We start from the raw sequence: 27,212 nt of genomic DNA, 5'->3' as shown, positions 1-27,212 counted from the left end.
ATTAGCCTCTATCAAAAGGAAATGGCTACTGAGGAACAAAGAACAGCAAAAAATATAGGAATTACAGCACAAGGGAAAGGACTATGCAATACAGAAACAGCATGCTAATGTACAGGGAAGTCCACAGGTGTTGCACCACTCTTCTAACACATAACCAGGGGGATTAACAGAATTTTAGAGTCAAGCACTAAGGGATAAGATGGGGAGAAATTCCATGATTCTATGTGACCAATATGGTGACCATTTTGGAAACTGCAATCTTGAATATAACTCTTAACAGTCAAATAGAAAGGGTGTCATGTGACATATGAAACAGAGAATTACATACAGAAAAAAAGGTTGCTTTTCCTTTAAGCATAGCTTTATTAATTCTCTAGTTATGACCGATGTTTCTTTCTTACAGGAGCCACGAAATGAAAGCTGATGCCGTCAACACAAGCAGAGTGCATTGCGATTGTCCTGATATCGTGACACAGCATTCATGTTATTACAGATGCCTTCAATGGACAGCACCTCCACAAACCACCCATTACCCACAGTGTGACGGTGAAACTTGTTGCGAAATTCTCTCGAACTGGCTCTCTAGCAGACAATGTGAAAGCTGGACAATTAAAAACAGCTACAGATAAAGTGCACCGACTGTTCTTGCAGTGCTCCGTATGAGTCCTTAGCTTTACTCATTCTCAAGTTATGTCCCGTCTCGTAGTGAACAAGGTAAGTGCTGCTCGTAACACACAATGGCTGCAAAATGTGCCATCAACCTGTTGTAAAGCACATTGTGAGGCGGGTGGTCTCTCTCACCCAGTTCTCGTGGACATTAACCACATACCAGAATGTGAGAGCAACTGTCAACAATCCATCCCCTGAGCTGTGCAAGGTTTCTGATCTCCTCTATCTGTGTGCAAGGTTTCTGATCTCCACTATCTGTGCAATCGCCTAAACATGCAACCCTAACCTGCATATATAAATCTAACAGACTTAAACCTAGGGAATGTGCACGCATTCTCTGTGAAAACTGGATATCCTGGTCTGCCCATATATCTATTCTGTAATAAGGAAGGGCAGCATAATGTTGAAAGAAAGTTGGAAACATTTCATCTTCAGATAACTGTGACGGCAGCATATTTTCATTTCACAACAGCTGAACGACAAAAGGCCCGACAATACGAGAACCACATATTCCACACCAAACTGCCACTTTCAATATGTGGGCTACCTCCCGATGGATCCACGAAGTGAGGACTGACATCTGACCAGTATTTGTGATTCCGTATATTTACCTCTCGTTCACACAATGTTACCTTCATCCGTATACAGTGCGTCGTAGGGGAAACGATGGTTTTCCTCCAGCTTCCCATTCTGCAAATTCGACCCGACCCAACAATCTGGACCATTCCTGAAACAATGCTGTAACATTTGCATTTTGTAAAGGTGCCATTTACGTGTGGCCGAAATCTCCATACAGATGTACGGCTAAACCCAGTTTTATGCCAGCTGCAGTGAGTACTGACCTCTGCTCCTTGGACCCTTACTAAACATGTTAGAAAAGTGGTCAATTGGTTTATAAGAGGGGAGGGGGGGAGAGGGGGGGGGGGGGGGGGGAGGGACCAAACAGCTAGGTCAGTGGTCCCTTGTTCTGAATAAAACAATGTCACAAAGGTGAGAATAAAATGAGCAAGACTGAAAACACAAAATGGAGAGAAAGGAAAAACCACAAGAACAACAGAAGGGCAACAAACACTTAAATGGAAAAAAGGGGAGAAGAAAACCACAGAAACGCAAGAAACAGGTAGAAGAGATTGTAACGACAAAACAGATTACCACTGCTGGCTGACCATGGGCATAAACAGGAGAAGCCAGCCACTCTGCAACACCTTAAAACCACTACCCTAGAAGCACTAGGGTGGAGGACACAAAGGGACAAATGACATGCACTAAAATTCAGATCAAATGATAAAACCCACCCTCACGAATAAAGCATAAAACTAAATCAGCTGACGAGGTTCTGTCAGATAAAATCAGCGCCAACGAGTCCGGTGACCCAAGATTCCGTCGCTGGCCGGTCTAAGCGGGACAGTCCACCAGAATATGTCTCAGAAAAGTGGTTCATGTTGCTTCATCCATGGCTCTTGTCCCATTTTTGGTTTGTCTGCAACAGAGCCAGCTTCACAGAACTTCACAAGTTTCAACGTCAACACTGTGTGCAATGGGTGGTTGTTCTGGGTGGTGTCAGTTGCCACCATCTCCGCTGACACAGGTCCTCCTCCCTCGTGAAAGCAGAATGATCTCAATATGCTCGAGTTGTGTTAATGCCATTAGCTTTCACATCACCTATTTGGAAGAAACTTCAGTCATAACTCGACAATCACAAAAGCTATGCTTCAATGAAAGGTGTCACTGATTTTCAATGTAATTCTCTTTTTGTTTCATATGTCACAAGACCCCTTTTTTGTTTGAAAATTAAGAGCTGCATCTAAAATGTCAGCTTCCAAAGTGGCCACCACGCTGGTAACGTAGCCTCACATCTTCTCCCTCCCACCATTTGTGGTCTTTAGCTGAAGAAAAGTGGCTTCTGGGGAACAGAGAATAGCACGAACACGGGAATATAAAGACTGTGCAACATAGAAACAGCAAGCCAATGTAGAACATAAGGTATGAGGTACAGTTGGTGGTGAGGCGAAATGCATTCTGGAAATGTCTTTTCTCGAGACATTCTTCAGAATATTCACCACACAATTATAATTTTTTCCTACCTTTTAAAAATTCACATTTCCAACTCGACAGCCGACAAAATAAATTTACGATATTCGTCTGACGACAGCCCCTAGGAAATTCACCGGTGTTCAGTTTGTTGCCCCAATGTGACAGTGGGATGAATGGAATTAAGGTTTAGTGTATAATGTCTGTATCTTTTTTTGAAGGAGGCCAGAACATCCTGATCAAATTTGAGAGTCATCATCTTGAATTACCACAGCTAATATGGCATCATTTCATTGTCACCTACGTGGTCTAGTCAGAAGGTGCTTTTATTCAGCTTTTAAGTACTAAGTATTCTAACAAATTTTAGGCCAAAAACAGTTCATGTCTGTTGTTACTACATCATTGCTGGGTTCTATAGAAACTGCTGCTGCATGATGTTACAAGAGTTTCTCCAACCAAATTTCATTTTCTATTAACCTGGTGCCAAAAATTTTTGGCTTGTAAAAGGTAGTGTAATGGCCCATACACACGATCGTTTCTTGGAACTCTCAGACAAATGTTTCCTGAATGCATATCTCTTCAAATGGTTAATACAGAAGAGAATTATTTGGAGAGCCCCCTCCTCTCTCCTATCCCAGTAATGGGGCATCTCTGCAAATATGTGACTGGACTGAGCAATATTTGACTCGTGAAACCCAGTGGACTGTAGTGGACAGTGAACATTTCACAGAAACAAAAGTAAAAGCCAATATGCTTCACGGAAGAGTTGCAGGATTGGTAATGTTCTCAGTACACCTAACTGAGTTATCACTTAGGATCAACAGTACTGTAACGATGTTCGCTTACGACGCATTTCTGTACAGAAAAGTATTGTCACTGGCCAACTGTATCAAACTACAGAAAGATATGGTTATAATAGAGGGAAACATTCCACGTAGGAAATATATATCTAAAAACAAAGATGATGTGACTTACCAAATGAAAGCGCTGGCAGGTCGACAGACACACAAACAAACACAAACACACACACAAAATTCAAGCTTTCGCAACAAACTGTTGCCTCATCAGGAAAGAGGGAAGGAGAGGGAAAAACGAAAGGATGTGGGTTTTAAGGGAGAGGGTAAGGAGTCATTCCAATCCCGGGAGCGGAAAGACTTACCTTAGGGGGAAAAAAGGACGGGTATACACTCGCACTCCTTACCCTCTCCCTTAAAACCCACATCCTTTCGTTTTTCCCTCTCCTTCCCTCTTTCCTGATGAGGCAACAGTTTGTTGCGAAAGCTTGAATTTTGTGTGTATGTTTGTGTTTGTTTGTGTGTCTGTCGACCTGCCAGCACTTTCATTTGGTAAGTCACATCATCTTTGTTTTTAGATATATAAACTACAGAAAGACTTTGATAAAATGTTTACTCGGTGTGAACCTTGTTCGGTAAACTGTGCAAACATTTTTTTGGCATCTTTATGAGTCATAAGGTACTTTATGTAACACACAAATATGCTTTAAGTAGTAAGTATCCTACGAGCAGTTCATGTATGTTGTGGTCATTACATATTTTTCTTCATTGCTGGGACCTGTAGGACTACCTCAACATTACTGAATACCAGTAGAGAGGCTCATACAGAAACCAGCAATGCAGAAAATGAAGCAGCGACCACAACATACGTGAACTGCTTTTAGGCCACAATTTTGTTGGAATAACTAGCGCTGGAAACATGTTTGGATTTTATAGAAATGAATAAAAGTACCCTCTGATGATGGCACAGAGGTGCCGAAATATGTATGTATAAACAACAGTTGTTTGCATAACAGGCACGCCTGAATTTTCATAACTTAGTCTGCAAACATGGCAGCTCCTACAGCTTCAAATTCAAATGATGATTACTTATGATGTGAATTTAGAGAACCTGTATTCAAAGGAGAGTGTACAAACATTATGCTGCCACCACTATATATCTTCAGTAGGGACGGTGAGGATGAGGTCAGACTCTAGGACACATAATTACTGCTACAGCCAGTCATATAATTGTGCCTGTCTGCAATTTCACGCGTCTTCTTTACGGTAAGTAGCAATCTGTCTTTTCCTACATTGTCCATATTCCTACCTGGAGTTTCCATTGTTTGAAATATGTGATATCAGGTGTTTCAAAATGAATATTGGGGTTTTAAGGCTTTGTAGCATTTATTACATTCAACTTATAAATAATACATCAAATGAAAGAGCAACTCAAACAGTTTAACTTGTTCAATGTAAGCATCATTCGTCACCTGCCACACATCGATTCCATAGGCAAGTTCTTCCCAAATCTTTATCAGTGTGTCTGGAGTAATTGCTGCAAGAACTGCTCCAATCCTGTTTACTAAGTAGGGTAGACCAGCCGACAGCAGAGGCACGTACACGCCATCTTTTACGAAGGGAAATATCACACAGTAATGGACTGGGTTGATGTGGAAGTCACGCAAAACGAGCTACGTCATCTGGCCAATTACGGCCAATCCGGCAGTTGGGTACAATGTCGTTTAAGCAATCGCGTGTTGAATTATGCCGGTGTGAGACAGTGTATGGTTTCGCTGCCAAATAACGTTCTGCAGTTCAGCCTCTTCCAACTGAGGAAAGAACTGTAGTTCTCGTTCAAGCTCTTCCAAACTATGCCCCCAGGGCGCCAGTGTCCGCGGCCAGCGCCCCAGGCGAATTCGTCTGTCGTCGCAGTGGCCGAGCCGTGTCGCTTAGCTGGCCGTGCGGACCGCCCAACCGCCCGCCGGGCCTCACCGTGTCCCTGTACGCGCCGGCAGCGGCCAAAAGCGACACAAATCCGTTAGACAACAGACGTAAGGCTACAGTGGATTGAGATGGATGGTCATCAGCAGCAGACAAAAAGAAAGAGGAACGGGGCAAGTCCACACTATTTAAACCCGAGTGGGAAACTAATTTCCTTTGTACTGCTATCGAAAACCACGTCAAACGTTTGGTATGACATCGGAACCTCATGTATTTAAAAAAGTATTCGACTGAACGGCACTTTAATACCTGACACGAACATCAGTTTGAAAATTTGTCGCAAGAGGAACGCCAGTCAAAGCTTTAAGAACTGAAAGAAAATTTCAAGCAGCATTACAGTGAAGTAAGTGTTCCTATCGTATGACTCTTTATAATTTATAAAGATGATAAATAAAACTATATTTCATAATCTGTCACTTAGCAATGTGCCAGTTATCGAATATCAGATTGTCAGCAACAAGGAACATTTCTTTTCAGTTAATTTTTATATTTGGGTTGCATTAAATCGTGTCGCACAGACCCAAGAAAAAGTTTCAGGTGCGTTATTTTTTGCCACTTTCTGAAAAGCCGCCACAAACGCTCTCTCGGGCAGCAAAGTGTCACTAAGAGTCATTCTTTGTTTTTGTATACTTGTGTTTTTATGGATGGGAAAACATATGTTGCAGTATCATTTTTATTTTAAATTAATTAAAACGCAGATATTCCAATAAATAAAAATTTATTTTGCGACTACATTTCGCTGTCCTTGATAGCGTCTAAGGCCACTTTTTGGAGGAACTGGGGGAAAACACACCTAAAACCAATCTTTCATTGTTAGTTTTTTATTTGAGTTTCGGTGAATAAACAATTGTTAAAATGATAAAAGTGTTTTAAACAACAGGATTGTACAAAGTTAATTGTATGTTCTTTTTTTTGCCGTGGTAGGAGCAGGAAACAGGTGGGGCAAGTTTGCGCGCTAGTTACAAATGCTTGCTGAGAGTTGCAAAAGCAGGGCAACCCTTTGCGGCTGGGAATCTCATCAAGGATTGTCTGACCGACTCGGCGGCTAGTATTTGTCCAGCAGAGCTCACGGAAAAATTTGAAAAAGGGATCTTTTGCCTCAAACTGTTGCTCGCCATGTCGAAGATACGGCCTCAGATATGGAACAGCAATTAATGGAGAGAACGGCAAACTTCATTTCGCTTTCTATCGCTCTTGACGAGTCCCCGGGCGCTGCGGACATATCTCAGCTCGTAATATTCATTCGATGTGTCGACGACAATCTGCGCATCACAGAAGAATTTTTCGACCTTATACCACTAAAAGAAACAACCACGAGTTTGGATATTTTTCTAGCCGCAGAAAACGTGTTGGAGTCAATGGGTTTAAAATGGGAACACCTGACCAGTGTAACAAAGTATGGAGCCCCTGCGCTATAAAGGATACGCGCTGGATTTCCGAGTTCTGTCAGGTCAAAAATGGCTGAAGTTGGCTGTTCCTTATTCGCGGCAGTCCATTGTCTGATACACCAGGAGGCACTTTGTCCGAAGATTGTCAACATAAAAAATGTTATGGACACAATTCTTCGAAGGGTTAATTATCTTCGATCGCATGGACTCACACATCGCCAATTTAAAGAATTTCTGGCTGATATTGAAACAGAATACCCCGACATCCCCTACCATGCCGACATAAGATGGCTGAGCAGAGGAAAGGTGCTTATACTTTGTCATCCTATGTGGGTGGCGAATTTGGCTTTTTTGAGTGATCTTAGAGGTCATTTAAATACTTTGAACATTTCACTCCAAGGTGAAAATCACTCTGTTGCTGATTTAGTGCAGAATGATTCAAGCATTTCAAAAAAATCTTATTTTGTGGGAAAAACAGTTGCGTGAGAAGAATTGTTGTCACTTTCCTGCACTAGACAGCGTTAAAGAAGATGTGGATTTTTCAGATTATGTTCAAATCATTCTCGAATTACAAGGACAGTTTGAAAACAGATTTTTGGAGATAAATGAGCTTCAGCCAGCCTTAGATATATATTTTGTTCGCCCGTTTTCCCTTCGGGCAGAGGATGTCTCACAAGTGCTTCAACTAGAGCTGACTGACCTGCAGTGCGATATCCGCTCGAATGACCACTTTCTTATGTGTAAAACACTGGATGACTTTTACAGTTGTCTCCCACGAGAGAAATATCCTCTTTTGCACAAGCACGTGGCCAAAGTTCTGTCAATGTTTGGCTCCACATATATTTGTGAGCGCTTTTTCTCTCTGTTAAAGCTTGCTAAAACTAAGAACCGTTCATTACTTGGTGATAAAAATTTGACTAATTCTTTGAGGTTATCAGTCTCACAGAATATTGTACCAAACCTAGACAAAATTGTTTCTTCAAAAAGGAAAAACATATAAAATGTTAATTGTCTTCTTTAACAATGTTGACTGTAGGAATTAAAGAGCTTTATAGTGTTAATTCTATTTTTTAATAAGTTTTCAAAGTTGGTCAGTTAAAATTACTACGTAAAAAACGGTAAAATAAGCATCCGATTTCTAAACTCTGAGAAGGGATACAAAAAGCTGTACCACGAAGTACAACAAAAAATATTTACTTGTAACTACTAACAGTAGGAGACTATATCCCTTACATAAAATTATTTCTAAAATAGAATATTTATGACTCTTAGTTCATTTAAGAAACTGATGTATTTTTCAGAAGACGCCTACTGTACATATGACGAGTGTGCATGTGCAGTACTAGTAGAATCAACCTGTGGGTCAGAAAACTACTAAGTTGTTCTTCGATTCTTGTTTTGGATATTGTTTTCTAAAGCTTTGCGCAGTAATTCTGCCACACGAACACTAGTTGTTACCTCGGAACACTAGTTGTTACCTCGACAGTAAATGGTTTGCTCGTTTTACCGCTCAAAGAACACTTTTACAGAGCTGGCGCTTCCTCTGTTATTTCATTTACGTGGGATCTGACCGCGGGGTAGTCCAGTGCAGAGCAGGGCTGTGGGATCTCACTCGCTCCGCAGCTCCCCCTCACTCCTATGCTGACACTAGCGACACACGGTCGCGGACGGGGTGCTGACACACGGTCGCGGACCGGGTGCTGAACTACACCGCCTTACGATCACAGGGGCTCAGGCGCGCCCGCCGGGCACAATTCTTGGATGAGCCTGTTCTAGTGCATCGAGATAAGGAACACCGGTTGCAGTTGCTTCACCAAAAAAGAAATGCTGATAAATTTTCTGCTGGGACGTGGTACATAAAAACACCCAATTTGCAAGAATCTCTTACCGTCTTGCAGAGATTTTCTGATACGCAGATGCACACATTGTGTGCTTTAAGTTTGTTGTATGTTGCTAAGTGCTCTCTAACTCTCATATACCGGATGAATAAAATCTGAGTATTTGAGTGCCGCCATTTTCACTGCATCAAGGCGTGTGCGCATGCTTGCAGACGTGTGAGCGTGTGCGGTCACACACACACACACACACACACACACACACACACACACACACACACACAATTTTTAACCGTTGCATTGTGTTAAAATTTTAATGTAAGATGATACCTCTTAATGAGTAGATTGTAGCATTTGAAATTCGATCCATAATTATGATAATATTGGAAATCAAATTTTTGTTGGTCCCGAAACCCATCTGGTATTCAAGCTGCAACTGATACGGGTTCCTCATTCTGGGATAGTTACTTAGTAATCTAGATTTTAATAACAAACTAAAGCACATAACAGACAAGTAAATCTAATGAGGTATTCACATCTACACATCTTCGGGCATCTCCGTAACACGCGGTCACTGTTCGAACTTACCTGTAAGAAATATAGCAGCCCACCTCTAAAATGTTTCAATGTCTTACTGTACACCGACAGGTTGTGGTTCCCACATACACCAACAGTACTCAGCAATGGGTCACACCGGTGTCCTATATGCGGTCTCCTTTACAGGTGAACTACACTTTCCTAAAATTCTCCAAATAAACGAAAATCTACCATTTGCCTTCGCTACTACAGTCCTTGATATGCTCATTCCATTTCATATCGCTTTGCACCATTGCATCTAGATATTTAATAGACTTGACTGTGTCACACAGCACACTACTAATACTGTATTCAAACATTATACTCATCTGCTTTAACTTACAGTTAGCTGCCATTTGTCACACCAACTAAAAATTCTATCCGAGTCATCTTGTATCTTCCTGTAGTCACTCAAATGATGACACTTTCCCATACAATACATTTCCTCCATAATTATTAATATACATCCATTCATTTGCAAAATTGAGACTGCCTAGTGTAACTTATGGTGTGGAAGCATACTCAGGATAGAGAGGGGCACTAGTTGAAGCATTGGGACACTCTCCACTGGCAGTGCTAGCCTGACTTCTGCCGAGGAAGGCCGTATACTTTAACACTCCACTAAGATGTTGATTCTGGAACTAATAAAGTACTTGCCTAAATGCTAAACTATACTGAACACTGGTGCGAGTTTTCAAAATAGCATCAGAGTGGAAATAGGTTATTTCACTCAGTTAAGCAAAAGGAAAGTGCCATGTAGGTAGTAACTTTTGACAGAGTATGAAAGTATTATTCAGAATTGTAAAGTTATCTAGAATGATAGTAGATCAGCATTTTTTAGTCAAAACGCTGCTGCAACATAAGGTATTCTGGTGTACAGCTGTATCTCTGGGTAAATTTCTGGTTGTTGTCTTTCAAACAACGGAAAATCCATGATGGAATGTAACGATATTATGAAAAGGAAAGTTGCTACTCACCATAGAGCGGAGATGCTGAGATGCAGATAGGCACAAAAAACGTTTTTATTTATTACAGAATTCTCACACACTTGTAGAAGTAATTTCCACGATTCTGAAAAACCTCTAATTTAGCCAACTGTAGTGTCACGTGGCTGATCACAGTGAAATAATATAAGGTGGCGCACGAAAAACAGGCCCGATACAGACTGCTTGCCAATTGCACACGATTTGTTGACCGCTATGAGCAGAATAGATACACATGTAATAACTAGGCAGTAAAGAAATAACAAATAAGCTAATGCAAACAACTTCGAAACAGTAGGTGACAATCGGTGGGCGACAGTGAGCAGTCTAGTACTCAGTCCACTTTTTCGTGCGCTACCCTGTAGCGCTGAAATAATATTGTAGGAGTTATCATAGTCTCTTAACAAAATACGAGACCAGACATTCGATTATGGAGCGCGGGCTTCATTCGGTTGTATGTCGGTCTGCCTTCCGTAACAGTGAACAAAGAGAAGAAGATGGAAAATGGGCACTCGCGTGTGCCGTGTCGACTATAAAATACATTTTAATTACTGGTCTTGAATGGTGAATAGGGTACGAAAAGAAACAGAAGTACAGAGATCATGGAAGGTTTGAAACAGATTTAAAATGGGCATGCGCAGCGAACGAATTGAACAACTTGATACTGAAGTAAATAGGAGCTGTCGGCAGTGGAACTGCGACAAGTGACCACACGAAGAAGTAAGAGTCTGGCTGAAGGAGACCGAGATGGAGAAGGGAACAGGACTGAGGCTGGAACGAGACCAGCCGACGTGCTGTTGCGAGAACGAGACCGACTGTTTCTCATTCCCAGGAACTATAAGTAGAAAGCCGCAACCTAAATGACCTATGAAAGGCCGTTCCTTAGAATTCGTTTCTCGCTCCTTCCTTTCATCTTGGTCAATCTGCCAAAGCAGATTTACTAAACACAGCCTTCCGAAATGCCTTTACAAAAGAAGATGAAGTAAATATTCCAGAATCCGAATCGAGAACTGCTGCCAACATGAGTAACGTAGAAGTAAATATCCTCGGAGTAGTGAAGCAACTCAAATCACTTAATAAAAGCAAGTCTTCTGGTCCAGACTGTATACCAATTAGGTTCCTTTCGGAGTATGCTGATGCATTAGCTCCATACTTAACAATCATATACAACCGTTTGCTTGACGAAAGATCCGTACCCAAAGACTGGAAAGTTGCACAGGTCACACCAATATTCAAGAAAGGTAGTAGGAGTAATCCACTAAATTACAGGCCCATATCCTTAACGTCGATATGCAGCAGAATTTTGGAACGTATATTGTGTTCAAACACTATGAATTACATCGAAGGAAACGGTCTAGTGACACACAGTCAACACGGGTTTAGAAAACATCGTTCTTGGCAAGCACAACTAGCTCTTTATTCGCATGAAGTGCTGAGTGCTATCGACAGAGGATTTCAGATCGATTCCGTATTCCTGGATTTCCGGAAGGCTTTTGACACTGTACCACACAAGCGGCTCGTAGTAAAATTGCGTGCTTATGGAATATCATCTCAGTTATGTGACTGGATTTGCGATTTCCTGTCAGAGAGGTCACAGTTCGTAATAACTGACGGAAAGTCATGGAGTAAAACAGAAGTGATTTCTGGCGTTCCCCAAGGTAGTGTTATAGGTCCTTTGTTGTTCCTTATCTATATAAACGATTTTGGAGACAATCTGAGCAGCTGTCTTCGGTTGTTTGCAGATGACGCTGTTATTTATCGACTAATAAAGTCATCTGAAGATCAAAACAAAACTGCAAAACGATTTAGAAAAAACATCTAAATTGTGCGAAAAGTGGCAGTTGACCCTCAATAACGAAAAGTGTGAGGTCATCCACATGAGTGTTAAAAGGAGCTCGTTAAACTTCGGTTACACTATAAATCAGTCTAATCTAAAAGCCGTAAATTCAACTAAATACCTAGGTATTACAATTACGAACAACTTAAATTGGAAAGAACACACAGAAAATGTTGTGGGGAAGGCTAACCAAAGGCTGCGTTTTACTGCCAGGACACTTAGAAAATGTAACAGACGTACTAAGGAGACTGCCTACACTATGCTTGTCCATCCTCTTTTAGAATACTGCTGCGCAGTGCGGGATCCTTACCAGGTAGGACTGACGGAGTACATCGAAAAAGTTCAAAGAAAGGCAGCACGTTTTGTATTATAGCGAAATATGGTAGAGTGTGTCACAGAAATGATACAGGATTTGGCCTGGAAATGATTAAAAGAAAGGCGTTTTTTGTTGCGACAGAATCTTCTCACGAAATTCCAATCACCAACTTTCTCCTCCAAATGCGAAAATATTTTGTTGACACCGACCTACATAGGGCGGGAGGATAATCACGATAACATAAGGGAAATCAGAGCTCGTACGGAAAGATATAGGTGTTCATTCTTTCCACATGCAATAAGTGATTGGAATAATAGAGAATTGTGAAGGTGGTTCGACGAACCCTCTGCCAGGCACTTAAATGTGATTTGCAGAGTATCCATGTAGATGTAGATGTAGAACCATTCCTTTGGAGCTGTTAGTTCGCGAATGACCCATCTGTAGTGTGCGCACGCGCCCAAACACACGCAGCACGCAAATGTAACTCGCACATACAATTGCAGTCTTAGGCAACTGCACCTGAAACCCCACTGCGGGCAGCAATACCAGTGCACGGTGGGAGCGGCGAATGGGTGGGTGTAAGGAGCAGGCTGGGGCAGGGAGGGGGAGGGACAGTACGATGGAGATGCCGGGAAAGGAGGAAAACTGAGTGCAGTGGTGGAATGACAGCTGTGTAGTGCTGGAATGGGAACGGACCGGATGAGTCAGGACAGTGACTAAAAAAGGAGTTGAGGCCAGGAGGATTATGGGAACGTAGGATGTATTGCTGGGAAACTTTCCCTGCCCTTTGTCTAACCTGCAGCACTTCGCTGTCCGCCACCCCCACCGTACTACCCCTCCCCCTCCCCCGTTACTCCCTCCCAGTTGCCACTCCCATACTCCCATCATGCACTAGTGCTGGTGCTCGCAGTGTGGTTTCAGTTGCCTGAGACTACAGTCGTGTGTGTGTGAGGCAGAAATTGACATGTTGATTGAATATAAATTCTTGTACAGCTTTATAATTTACAATACATTAACAGTTTCACTCAATCTTTTTTAAGAGACGTGTCGGAGTGCAGTTTTCATTTAATACCATGTTTTCAGGTTTATATTTTACAAATTTAATTTTTTAGTAGTAGATTATTTTCTCTCAGTGTCTGGCTACACTGTCTGTATTTGTTTCATTAGTGGGAATGCGGTTCACGATAAAATTCTACGATAAACACGAGAGACAGACATAATGTCACGCAAGGGAAGGCATCCTGAAGATACGACATCTTTTGTGTACTCTCACTATACTCTAGGTGCCAAACATGACTGGTTAACAACCACTTGCTTATACACAATCCACACCAGTGAGGGCATTGTGCCTGTACACTAAAGATATGTTCATCTTAGTTTGGGCTATATTATTTTGTGGCCAACCGTGTGCTTCCCTTTTTTTTTTATCTAATTGCAGCAAGTGCAGGGATTTATGCTGTGCTTAATTGCAGTCCAGAGGTCCTGTTTATTGTGATACCCCTTGGGCAGATACATAATGTGGAGATTTCACTGTATAAACAAATACCAAAGCCACAGGAGTGAATACTTAACAATCATCTAGAAATCTCTCAGCTGCTTAGATACTGTAATCTGAGGACTCCAGTCCAGAACTGGAGCTGGCACCTGCTGATAAGAGGCTAACTAAACAGCACCTGTGAAGACACCCAAGTCCCACAGATGCATCACATAGCACTTTCCACAAAATTTTCACATCTTCCTGACACATTTGTTGTCTTCCTCTTTTGCCAGGAGCAGACAGTTAACATGTCTTCAGTGTTTCTTTCTGTATGCCAATATATTACAACTCTGATAAATCCAGATGCGATTTCTGAACTCTGCGATGTTGGTAAGAACAGATTTTTTCCTTAAATCTTCTCAAAAACATTATGCACAAATCAGTTTCTCGGTGCCTTTTATTGGTTCTTCTGTGACTATATGTCACTACAGAACTTGACACATTTTTGCAGCACTTAAGAAAGACAAGACTAAATGAGCATGACTGGTTGGAAAGAGAAGAGTAACTGTCCAATGAGGTTCAAACGAAGAACTACACTAAACTTTTAACAAAGTGACTCGCAAAAACAGGAACGACTTTCAAAGTTTTAGCACAGCTCACAGTGTCGCTCCGACAATGAAATAACTTACATATAGTTAGGGCCTATTTCCAGTGGCATCACAACATTTGGAGTAAGTGTACCACAACTGACAACCAATTGCCAAGTGCACTGAGTGGGCATTTGTTTACATTAGGATAATGGTTAGTGTTAACAGACTACGGACACTGTTACAACTTAAGATTTACCCGACATAATACGCAGTGTACCAACATTTACAGATTAGTCGACCTACACTGAAATGCGTGACAGGTGTCGACTCCCTCAGAGGGTCCTTCACGAACAGGCCGTCGTCGTCGTCCCCGGCGAGCTCGTCGTCGCTGAAGTCTGCGCAGTTGTGAGGGTCTGCGCGGTCGCGGTCACCGTCGCCCTCTCGAGGGAAGGTGGGGCTGCCTGCCCCCGTCAGCTTCGGGGGCGACAGGTGCAGAGTGTTGGCTCGCGGCCACAACCACGAGGGCACCAGTCTCAGTACGGCACCTGCGAAATGGAATTTGTTTGCACGTTCCATCCATCCCGTCGACAAGGAGAACTTACAGGGACGAAAAATGTGTCTGTAAGCTACACATAAATAAAGAATAGCAAATGATAGAAACTTAACCTGTATTCTGTATCCCTATTCAGTTTAACACTATTCCCACTCATTATTTTTTTCTTTTTGTTGTCGTCTTCAGCCTGAAGACCAGTTTGATGCGGCTCTCTATCCTAGCCTCTTCTGTGAAAGCCTCCACATCTACGCATACCTATCCCAACCTACATTCATTTGAACCTGTTTACTGTATACGTTCTTTGGTCTCCTCTATAATATTTAACCCCTCCCCACACTGCCAAACTGACAATTCCTTGACGCCTCAGGGTTGTCCTATCAACCAATGATGTCTTCTTTTAGTCAGATTGTGCCATAGATTTCTTTTTTCCTCAATTCAATTCCTTATTAGTTATTAATCTACATGCCTAATCTTCAACATTCTTCTGTAGCGACACTTTTCGAAAACTTCACTTCTGTTTTTGTCTGAACTGCTTATTGCCCCTGTTCCCTTTTGTACAAGGATACACTCCAGACAAATATCTTAAAAAAGTGATTTCCTAACACTTGTTGTTGTTGTGGTCTTCAGTCCTGAGACTGCTTTGATGCAGCTCTCCATGCTACTCTATCCTGTGAAAGCTGCTTCATCTCCCACTACCTACTGCAACCTACATCCTTCTGAATCCGTTTAGTGTATTCATCTCTTGGTCTCCCTCTACGATTTTTACCCTCCACGCTGCCCTCTAATACTAAATTGGTTATCCCTTGGTTCCTCAGAATATGTCCTACCAAATGATCCCTTATTCTAGTCAAGTTGTGCCACAAATTTCTCTTCTCGCCAATTCTATTCAATACCTCCTCATTAGTTATGTGATCTACCCATATAATCTTCAGCATTCCTTTGTAGCACCACATCTCGAAAGCTTCTGTTCTCCTCTTGTCTAATCTATTTATCGTCCACGTTTCACTTCCATACATGGTTAGCACTCCTTACAAATACTTTCAGAAACGCCTTCTGGACACACAAATCTATACTCGATGTTAACAAATTTCTCGTCTTCAGAAATGCTTTCCTTGCCACTGCCAGTCTACATTTTATATCCTCTCTACTTCGACCATCATCAGTTATTTTGCTCCCCGAATAGAAAAACTCATTTTCTACTTTAAGCGTCTCATTTCCTAATCTGTTTACCTCAGCATCACCCGACTTAATTCGACTACCTTCCACTATACTCGTTTTGCTTTTGTTAATGTTCATCTCATATCCTCCTTTCAAGACACTGTCCATTTCGTTCAGCTGCTCCTCCAGGTCCTTTGCCGTCAGACAGAATTACAATGTCATTGGCGGACCTCAAAGTTTTTATTTCTTCTCCATGGATTTTAATTCCTACTCTGAATTTTTCTTTTGTTTCCTTTACCGCTTGCTGAATATACAGATTGAATAATATCGGGGATAGCCTTCAACCCTGTCACACTCCCTTCCCAACAACTGCTTCCCTTTCATGCCCCTCGACTCTTATAACTGCCATCTGGTTTCTGTACAAATTGTAAATAGCCTTTCGCTCCCCGTATTTTACCCCTGCCACCTTCAGAATTTGAAACAGAGTATTCCAGTCAACATTGTCAAAAGCTTTCTCTAGGTCTACAAATGCTAGAAATGTAGTTTTGCCTTTCCTTAATCTTTCTCCTAAGGTAAGTCGTAGGGTCAGTATTGCCTCACGTGTTCCAACATTTCTACAGAATCCACACTGATCTTCCCCAAGGTCAGCTTCTACCCGTTTTTCCATTTGTCTGTAAAGAATTCGTGTTAGTATTTTGCAGCCGTGGCTTATTAAACTGATAGTTCGGTAATTTTCACATCTGTCAACACCTGCTTTCTTTGGGATTGGAATTATTACATTCTTCTTGAAGTCTGAGGGTATTTTGCCTGTCTCATACATCTTGCTCACCAGGTGGTAGAGTTTTGTCAGGGTTGGCTCTCCCAAGGCTGTCAGTAGTTCTAATGGAATGTTGTCTACTCCTGTGGCCTTGTTTCGACTCAGGTCTTTCAGTGCTCTTCAAACTCTTCACACAGTATCATATCTCCTATTTCATCTTCATCTACATTCTCTTCGATTTCCATAATATTGTCCTCAAGTATATTGCCCTTGTATAGACCCTCTATATACTCCTTCCATCTTTCTGCTTTCCCTTCTTTGCTTAGAACGGGGTTTCCATCTGAGCTCTTGATATTCATACAAGTGGTTCTCTTTTCTGCAAAGGTCTCTAATTTTCCTGTAGGCAGTATCTATCTTACCCCCTACTGATATACACCTCTACATCCTTACATTTGTCCTCTAGCCATCCCTGCTTATCCATTTTGCACTTCCTGAAGATCTCATTTTTGAGACGTTTGTACTCCTTTTTGCCTGCTTCATTTACTGCATTTTTATATTTTCTTCTTTCATCAATTAAATTCAATATCTCTTCTGTTACCCAAGGATTTCTAGTAGCCCTCATATTTTTACCTACTTGATCCTCTGCTGCCTTCACTACTTCATCCCTCAGAGCTACCCATTCTTCTTCTACTGTATTTCTTTCCCCCATTCCTGTCAATCGTTCCCTAATGTTCTACCTCTAAAACCTCTGGTTCTTTCAGTTTATCCAGGTCCCATCTCCTTAAATTCCCACTGTTTTGCAGTTTTTTCAGTTTTAATCTACAGTTCATAACCAGTAAATTGTGGTCAGTGTCCACATCTGCCCCTGGAAATGTCTTACAATTTAAAACCTGGTCCCTAAATCTCCGTCTTACCCTTATATAATCTATCTGATACCTTCTAGTATCTCCAGGATTCATCCATGTATACAACCTTCTTTCACGATTCTTGAACCAAGTGTTAGCTATGATTAAGTTATGTTCTGTGCAAAATTCTACCAGACGGCTTCCTCTTTCATTTCTCTCCCCCAATCCATATTTACCCACTAAGTTTCCTTCTCTCCCTTTTCCTACTCCCGAATTCTAGTCACCTATGACTATTAAATTTTCGTTTCCCTTCACTACCTGAATAATTTCTTTTATCTCATCATACATTTCTTCAATTTCTTCATCATCTGCAGAGCTAGTCGGCATATAAACTTGTACTACTGTAGTAAGCGTGGGCTTCGTGTCTATCTTGGCCACAATAATGTGTTCACTATGCTGTTTGTAGTAGCTTACCTGCACTCCTATTTTCTTATTCATTATTTAACCTACCCCTGCATTACCGCTATTTGATTTTGTATTCATAACCCTGTATTCGCCTGACCAAAAGTCTTGTTCCTCCTGCCACCAAACTTCACTAATTCCCACTATATCTAACTTTAACCTATCCATTTCCCTTTTTAAATTTTCTAACCTACTTGCCCGATTAAGGGATCTGACATTCCACGCTCCGACCCGTAGAACGCCAGTTTTCTTTCTCCTGATAACGACGTCCTCCTGAGTAGTCCTCGCCCGGAGATCCGAATGGGGGACTATTTTACCTCCGGAATATTTTACCCAAGAGGATGCCATCATCATTTAACCATATAGTAAAGCTGCATGCCCTCGGGAAAAATTACGGCCATAGTTTCCCCTTGCTTTCAGCCATTCGCAGTACCAGCACAGCAAGGCCGTTTTGGTTATGTTACAATGCCAGATCAGTCAATCATGCAGACTGTTGCCCCTGCAACTACTGAAAAGGCTGCTGCCCCTCTTCAGGAACCACACGTTTGTCTGGCCTCTCAACAGATACCCCTCCGTTGTGGTTGCACCTATGGTACGGCTATCTGTATCGCTGAGGCACACAAGCCTCCCCACCAACGGCAAGGTCCATGGTTCATTTGGGGGGGGTTCCTGAACATAGTAACGAAAAATTGGAAAACCACACTTAATACCCAAACAAATTCAAATAATATCACATCACAGCCAATACAGATTAAGCGTGGTATATACCAAAGAGACTCATTAAGACCTTTCTGGTTCTGCCTTGCTCTGAACCCACTATCCAACATGCTAAATAATACAAATTATGGATATAAATATAATAGAGGGAAACATTCCACGTGGGAAAAATATATCTAAAAACAAAGATGATGTGACTTACCAAACAAAAGCGCTGGCAGGTTGATAGACACACAAACAAACACAAACATACACACAAAATCCAAGCTTTCGCAACCAACGGTTGCTTCATCAGGAAAGAGGGAAGGAGAGGGAAAGATGAAAGGATGAGGGTTTTAAGGGAGAGGTTAAGGAGTCATTCCAATCCCGGGAGCGGAAAGACTTACTTTAGGTGGAAAAAAGGACAGGTATACCCTCGCACACACACACATATCCATCCGCACATACACAGACACAAGCAGACATTTCTGTTTGTGTCTGTGTATGTGCGGATGGATATGTGTGTGTGTGCGAGCGTATACCTGTCCTTTTTTCCCCCAAGGTAAGTCTTTCCGCTCCCGGGATTGGAATGACTCCTTACCCTCTCCCTTAAAACCCACATCCTTTTGTCTTTCCCTCTCCTTTCCTCTTTCCCGATGAAGCAACAGTTTGTTGCGAAAGTTTGAATTTCGTGTGTATGTTTGTGTTTGTTTGTGTGTCTGCCGACCTGCCAGCACTTTCGTTCGGTAAGTCACATCATTTTTGTTTTTAGATATATTTTTCCCACGTGGAATGTTTCCCTCTATTATATTCGTAAGTGATAGTTTGACACGCTTATGACATATGGTATTATATTTCAGGGTAATTGCTCCCATTCTCAAAGGATATGTTTGGCTCAGAAATGGGCAGTTCGGGCAATAAGTGGTGTAAGTTCATGAACCTCTTGTCAACTTCTGTTCATGAGTCTGGGTATTTTGACACTGGCCTTTCAATTCCTTACTGTCATTTCTTGTTAACAATATTAGCTTATTCCCATGAACAAGCAGCTTTCACTGAGTTAATACTCGGCATTTGGATCGGACTTCGTAAACTCTTGTGCAGAAAGGTTTGCGGTATACTGCTGCTTCCATTTTAAATAAGCGACTACTCGAATTCAGAAATCTTAACAGTAATCCACGCACTTCCAAATTGAAACTGACAAGTATCCTCACGGCTTTCTATTATGTCGAGGAATTTCTTGAAAAATTAAGCTGATTCTTGTTGCATTGTTGGTTGTGTTTACTTAAACTTATGGCTTGACTTTTTTGGGGTCCATAAACATTTTATTTTTATCTGTTATTACTTTAAGTTGTAATTTCATGTATGACAGATTTCATGACCTTGGAGATTTGCTCCTCAATCTGATCCTCCGGAACCTGATGTGTATATAAATAAATAAAACACAATGAAAAGACTGTTACATATAAGCTTTCAGCCAAAGCGTTCTTCGGGAAAGAAAAATGCACATACATTCACACAAGCGAGCACACATCATTCACACACTCCCTCTGTCTATAGATTTTCAACAAGATGGTGCGCTGCCGCGATGTACTGTAATTCCCAGATTAAACCTTTGTCGAGAGACGGATAGGCCGACAAGGAAAGTCGAGTTTCCAGCCAGACCTCCTGAGAACTAACGCCGTCAGACTTCTTTTGTGGAGAACTCTGAAGGATACTGTCTACCTCACAAAGCCACAACACAAGTGAGGCCACTGTGACTGCCTGTGAATCCATTCCGATGGAAACTGTAACATATATGTATCGATCTGTTCTGCTGGAGTGCAGTTGTTGTACTGCTGCCGATGGAGGACACTTTGAACATCGTCAGTGATGTTGCGACCGTCTATGTGACTTAAAAATTTATATTTTTTGTTATTTTTGTTCGTGTTAGTAAAGTTCAAAAATTGTAAACCTCTTCATGAGAGTCCGGTACGTAGAAAGACTGGCTGATTACGAATATTTTCAATTTCCTTTTGAATCCATAGAAATTCCCAATTTCCTGATCATAGAATGGTTTTCACGACCGGATGATAAAGCTGCCGATAAATCTTTCGGGATGTGAGGTCGTGGTCCAAGAAACTCTTCTGTTCCTGATGTTTCGTCCAGGACTGCACTGGACATCTTCAGAGGCACTCCTCAGCAGTATTGCCGAGTCGGCAAGAATCTGCGGAGGAGCGCCTCTGCAGATGGCCGGCGCGGTCCTGGATGAAACGTCAGGAACACAAGAGTTTCTTGGACCACGACCTCACATCCCGAAAGGTTTACCAGCAGCTATCCCAATTTCCTGCTTTACATTAGACAACTGCTCATTGAATATCTTCCCACCACAATATGTAACTCTATTCTCGAGCCCTAGAGAAACAACAATGTTTACATGAAAACTATTTTTGTGTCACACGTTGTGAATGCGTAAATCACAGTTTGGCTGGAACTACTTATCATCAGCAATGAACACTGTTAAGAACTAAATGTATCGGGGAGTGAATGTGAGAATTCCGAGACTCCAAAAAGGCCTATGCGAGATGTGTGGTTACCCACTTTACACGATAGTTTTACTGCTCATTTCTGCTGAACCGAAACTTTACTTACCTTAGGTGCACTGCCCCAGAAGGTAACTCCCCAAGACGATAGGGAGCGAAAATGTGTAAAATAATCCGAAACTTTTTCTTTAGGTCAATATAGGAAGAGATGCTTCTCAAGGCATAACATACTAACTGAGCTGCTTCGTTAGTTAATTTATACTTGATTCCTTTTTAAACTTCCAACAGGACCCCAAGGAATTTTACACAACAGTCTCCCTAGAGTGGCTGTTTATGTTGGTACCAGCGTTCACCTCGTGCAAACTTCCCTCCTACCTGGAACAAAGGTCACGCAGCCACCATCTCCGTCACTTCCCTGTTATCTGAGAGTTAAATTCTGTCACTTGGTGCTGCCTGCCTGTGCATCTGAAAGGCAACCACTGGGACAGGTTGTCAGTAAAGCTGATATGTTGGAGACATTTTCTTTTCCTTTAATTCTAAGGTATTATGTCATTGTTTGATATGTGTGAACTGTTTATGGATCACACGTGGTAAAGCTTTGCATGTGACCAGCAGAGAATACTTAGTTACCCACTAGAAAATTTAATGGAACTGGTCAGTGGTACTCTCTTTGTCTAGTAAAGAATCCAATTCACAACTTTAATTGACTTTGTGATCCAATAGCATTCTTCTTACAATATACCCTTTTAAATATTTTATTTGCACCCATATAGATATTAATGTTTTAGTTGCTTATGTACTTAAAGAAGATACTTTCATTCAAATATTGTATTTCTAAAATTGTCACACACACCGTACTTTCAAGTCACCAATAACACTGATTACTTTATTTTTATCATCATCATCATCATGATTACTACCAGTAGTAATACTGAGTATTGAAATACTACAATTTAAAAATAAATACGCACACAGTTGCTTTTGTCTATACTAATCACACGTAATATTTTTTATCATTTAGGCCACTTGGTGGGAAATAGCTAGTTGCAGTCAGATACGAGTTGCTGCTGGATGTGTTTTGGAAGTAGCGGTTTATTTACTTATTTATTTATTTTTTATTTTCCCACGTCTAGTTCCACAGGACCACATTCGGAGCAAATCACCGAGGTCATGGAATGTGTCAGTACTTGAAATTACAACATAAAAGTAATAACAGTTAAATAAAATGTTTATAAACTCAGAAAAAGACAAGCCATAAGTTTATGTAAACACAATCAACAATATAACATGGGAAACAGTTTAATTTTTCAAGAAACTCCTTGACAAAAGAGAAGAAGTCCCACGAGGAAACTTTAGTTTCAATTTGAAAACACGTGGATTACTGCTAAGATTTTTGAATTCTTGTGGTAGCCTATTGAAAATGGATGCAGCAGTATACTGCAAACCTGTCTGCACAAGAGTCAAGGCACTGCGATTCAAATGCAGATTCGATTTGTGCCTAGTATTAACTGAGTGAAAGCTGCTAATTCTTACAAATAAGCTGATATTGTTGAGAGAGAGAGAGAGGGAGAGAGAGAGAGAGAGAGAGAGAGAGAGAGAGAGAGATATTTGGGGGGAGGCAATGTCAGAATACCCAGACTAATGAACAGGGGTCAACAAGAGGTACACAAACTTGCACCACTTATTGCCCAAACTGCCCATTTCTGAGCCAAAAATATCCTTTGAGAATGGGAGGAATTACCATGAAATATAACAGTATATGTCGTATGTGAATGAAAATAAGCAAGGTATACTAATTTTTGTGTCAAAGTATCACTTACTCCAGATAACGTTCGAATAGTAAAAATGACAGAATTAAGTCTTTGAACAAGATCCTGAACATGGCCTTTCTGTGACAGCTTACAATCTATCTGAAAAACTAGAAATTTGAACTGTCCAGTTTCTTCGGCGAAGAAAACCAAGGACACATGCAAACATGCGAGGGTCATCTGCTAACACCTGGAACGAGGTATTTAGTGCTAACAGCCAAAAGGCAGGAAGGGAAGGGGGAGGGGGGTGCAGACCAGCAAAATATGGATCACTGTGAGGGGGCCCTACAACTACAAGAAGGGGGGGGGGGGGGGCGGCCTCATTGCAGAGTAAATGGATCAACCTAGTACGGCCAATATGAAGATGATGGTAGATTCCCTCTGGGAGAGAGGGAGGGAAGAACACCATGTGCTGGGTGTCTCCACGATTTTACGCGGTTTTTAGACAGGGGTTATCCTCCCAAGAGTCGGCCCACAACTGAGCAAAAAGGGATCTGACATAAAGCCGCAAATCCGCCCCCGGAAGTGTCACGGGAAATGAGGCATAGATGGCTGCCCTCACAGCCAGACTATCAGCAAGTTCATTACCTGGGATACCTACGTGACCAGGAACCCAAGGAAATCAACTGAACAAGCAGCATCGCCAAGATCGCTGAGAAGGTCACGGATAGCAAGGATGAAGGGGATGGCAGAAAAAGCTCATTGAGTCCGTTCTTAATAGAACTTGGGTGAGGAAGGACCATTTAATAAAGTAGAGGACCTGAGAGCCACTAATTCTGCAGTAAACACCACACACATGGCAGGCAAGAGATGGTGTTCTGTGCCAACAGAAGACCTGAAGGCAATTCCAACTGATCGGCAGATTTAGAGCACTCGGTGTAAAGAATAGTGGTATCCTGAACCTCCTGCAAGAGAGTTCGGAACAAACAATGGAACACTACTGGAAAGATGGAGGCTTTCAGACCCTGGAAGACTTCCAAATCTGGGGTCAAGGAAGTAACCAATGGGGTTAGTTGGGAGAGAACGTGGGGAAGATGATAAAGAGGGGAGATGGAAATCACGGCAGAGGGAACTGAGGCGGAGCTGAGCCGTTAAACCGACCCGAGGGTGGGCAGCGGGTGGGCAATGGTTCAAAGCTGCCAACAGAATAAAACTGGAGGGGTGAGCAGGGAAAGAGCACATAGTGATAGCAAAGAAAACCAGGAGTTGGGACTGTCGAACCGACGGGAGGGATCCCAGGGTCAACCAGAAGACTACCGACAGGGATAGTGCGAAAGGCACCAGTGGGTAAACGGATGCCACGGTGGTGAACTGAGTACAAGAGGAGCAGCGTGGAAGGACCAGCTGATCCATAAACTTAACAACCACAGTCCAGACGAGACGGAACTACTGCCCAATAAAAGATGGAGAAAGGGTGAAAGACCCACATCCCAATAGATGTAGGTAAGGAAGCATGGGATATTGAGCTTATGAACAAAGCCAACCTTCAGATGATGGATATCGAGCAACCAAGTAAGCTTGTTGTCAAAAAGAAGACCCGAGAAACGAATCTGGGGGGTCCACAGTCACGTGTCGGGCGTCAAGACAGAGCTCTGGATCAGGGTGCCTATTCTGTATCTTTCCGCCACTGTGCTGATCGTTTCAGTACTCAAAGCACCGAACGGTCTAGTACTCTAATTAGCGCCCCAGCATTATTCAGTATGCATTTCGGAAGTGATACCGTTCGGGTCTAGAGAACTGAAGCGCTGTTGTCGGTTCGCGTCGCGAAAGCCAATAAAAAGCGAGCGGCCGCAGATCCGCGCATGCGCACTGCAGCACGAACAAAAAGCGGCTAGCAGACGACACAGGTGTGCTATTCTTCAAAATATCTAAAATTGCGTTTTCGTTGCCGTAACGCACGATGCCGCATTCCATCGAGCTGACGTGCACGCCTTCATCGCCCTTGCCTCCTCCTTAGCAGTATCAGGCGCAGTATATCCATTTCCGTGATTCTCAGCTGGAATGCATACAAATTTTTAGTTTCCCTGACAGCATGTTTCCATGCATGTATAGTAACGACAGCGTATTTGACTACATTCTCCAGATTGTCTTAAATACCGCATTATGTCATCTTATTCTCATTCACACTGAATCGTGTTTTGGATTTTACGTTTCGGAAAATGAGTTAGGAATAGCGTGTAATATCACATTGTACTAATACATTTATAAAAGCACCCGGAAAATTGATTCTGAGAGTTTCAAAGAATAAGAAGATAGACAGAATGCAACTGGAGATTCAAATGATTAAGTAGCCCATTTCCCTATATGATACTTCAACAATTTGGATCTTAAAAATAAAATTGAAAAAAACGCATTTTCGAGAGGTGCTGCAGTTCGTCGAAGTTTATAACATGAATCTCAAGAATGAAAAGGTTTCGTATATTGTACTACAGTCTAAAAATATTACGGCAGAGATCTTTCATTCCTGCCTACTGTTGCTGAGGATTCGATCGCAGATAAACACTTGTGACAAGCAAGATTATGAAGATGACTGCTGCTAGTTGCATTCCCAGTAATTTAAGTTGTGCTCTTAGATTCCTGTCTAACCACATACTCTAAAATCGCTACATATTCGGTAAAAATGGTAAATTATTTCTGACAAGAAAAAATATAAAGGTCACTGTCGGTTGTTTCAGTCACAGCAATTTCATTTTTCGTTTTTTAAGCACACAGAAATCACGAAATCATTACTGAGGAAGTGCGACATGTAGGTAATAACAAATATTGCACAAAAATCTTAACTTACACGAATAACAATGTCTCGGAACATGTTGCCTATATGAAGAGGAAAAAAAAAAATATTTTTTAACCCATCCGTGCGTGAACCTGTGTCCTTTAGTATCGCATTCCCGCGTGCTAACCACTTGGCCACGACAAATAACAGAAACTCAGCACTCAGTTCTTGTACTATTGCATAGAGGAACGTAGGTTGACTTCATTGCTAAATGGTGCTGCACGAGTCATAAATGCGTGATAGTTTAGAAGGTTTGCAATATCAGGTTTCACATAATTGCTTTCCATTGTTACTTTAAAATTGTAAACACATTTTGATAATTACTAACTAACCCATTTGTGGGAAAAGTACACAAAATCATTAGTAACGTCAGTTCACACTCATGTAATACACGTAAGCAGAGCCGATGTCTTGATATTTAATGATCTTTAAACTCTTATTTGCATAAAAATAACACGTATTTTGAGAGAATATTGACCAAAAACTGTTTTTTTTTTTTTTTTTTTTTTTTTTAAAATGTAATCATTCACAGTAACAACCTAACCTAACCGTATTTCTAACAAAGGAAAATAGTCTATTATGAACTCACTTTCCAACCTGATGCGTCCTCTGGTGATTCTTTAGTAAAACAATCACTAAATCCAAAGCTAAAACTGCTAAATAAGTTTTAACAGGTCCCAGAAGCATACTGAATAGCATATTTGGATAAAGAACCAAAACTAACGTCACTACCGAGACTAACCTACTACACCGATCGGTATGAACGATACAGAATAGGGCCCCATGATGGACCGTGGCAAAGCAACAAGAGTGCACGACGCCTGACTTAAATGGAGACAACTGAAAATCGCGTGACAGTGTCCACGTGGAGGTATGCCAGGTGGCACACTGGAGCACCGTAGAGGGCACCGAATGGGAACGAGCCCAAATACAGAAATCATCCACATAAAGAGCAGGCTTGACCAATAGTCCGGCACAGGCCATGAATCCATTAACAGTGATGAGGAAAAGGACACTTAATATGGACTCCTGTGGAATGTCATTCTCCCTGGTCCACACGGAACTGATAAGTGCCAACCCGGGCTGTGAACAACCAGTGAAACAGGAACTGTCAAATAAAAATAGGGACAGAGCACGGAAGACCCCACTCGTGGAGTGTAAC

At 41.7% G+C, this 27,212-nt stretch overlaps 1 protein-coding gene across 6 annotated transcripts in view; it reads right to left on the bottom strand.

The window, feature by feature from the left end:
- The window catches only part of LOC126426814 (protein brambleberry-like), a 207,469-nt gene that overhangs the window by 46,389 nt on the left and 133,868 nt on the right, over positions 1-27,212 (bottom strand). For all 6 annotated transcript variants that reach the window (XM_050088818.1, XM_050088822.1, XM_050088819.1 and 3 more), the window contains exon 10: positions 14,783-15,024. In XM_050088818.1, the coding sequence (XP_049944775.1) occupies positions 14,783-15,024 (242 nt within the window). The remainder of the gene's footprint in view (positions 1-14,782; positions 15,025-27,212) is intronic.

Source organism: Schistocerca serialis, chromosome 11 (genome assembly GCF_023864345.2).
Source record: "Schistocerca serialis cubense isolate TAMUIC-IGC-003099 chromosome 11, iqSchSeri2.2, whole genome shotgun sequence".
Lineage (NCBI taxonomy): Eukaryota > Metazoa > Arthropoda > Insecta > Orthoptera > Acrididae > Schistocerca > Schistocerca serialis.
This window is presented reverse-complemented; position numbering and strand designations above follow the sequence as displayed.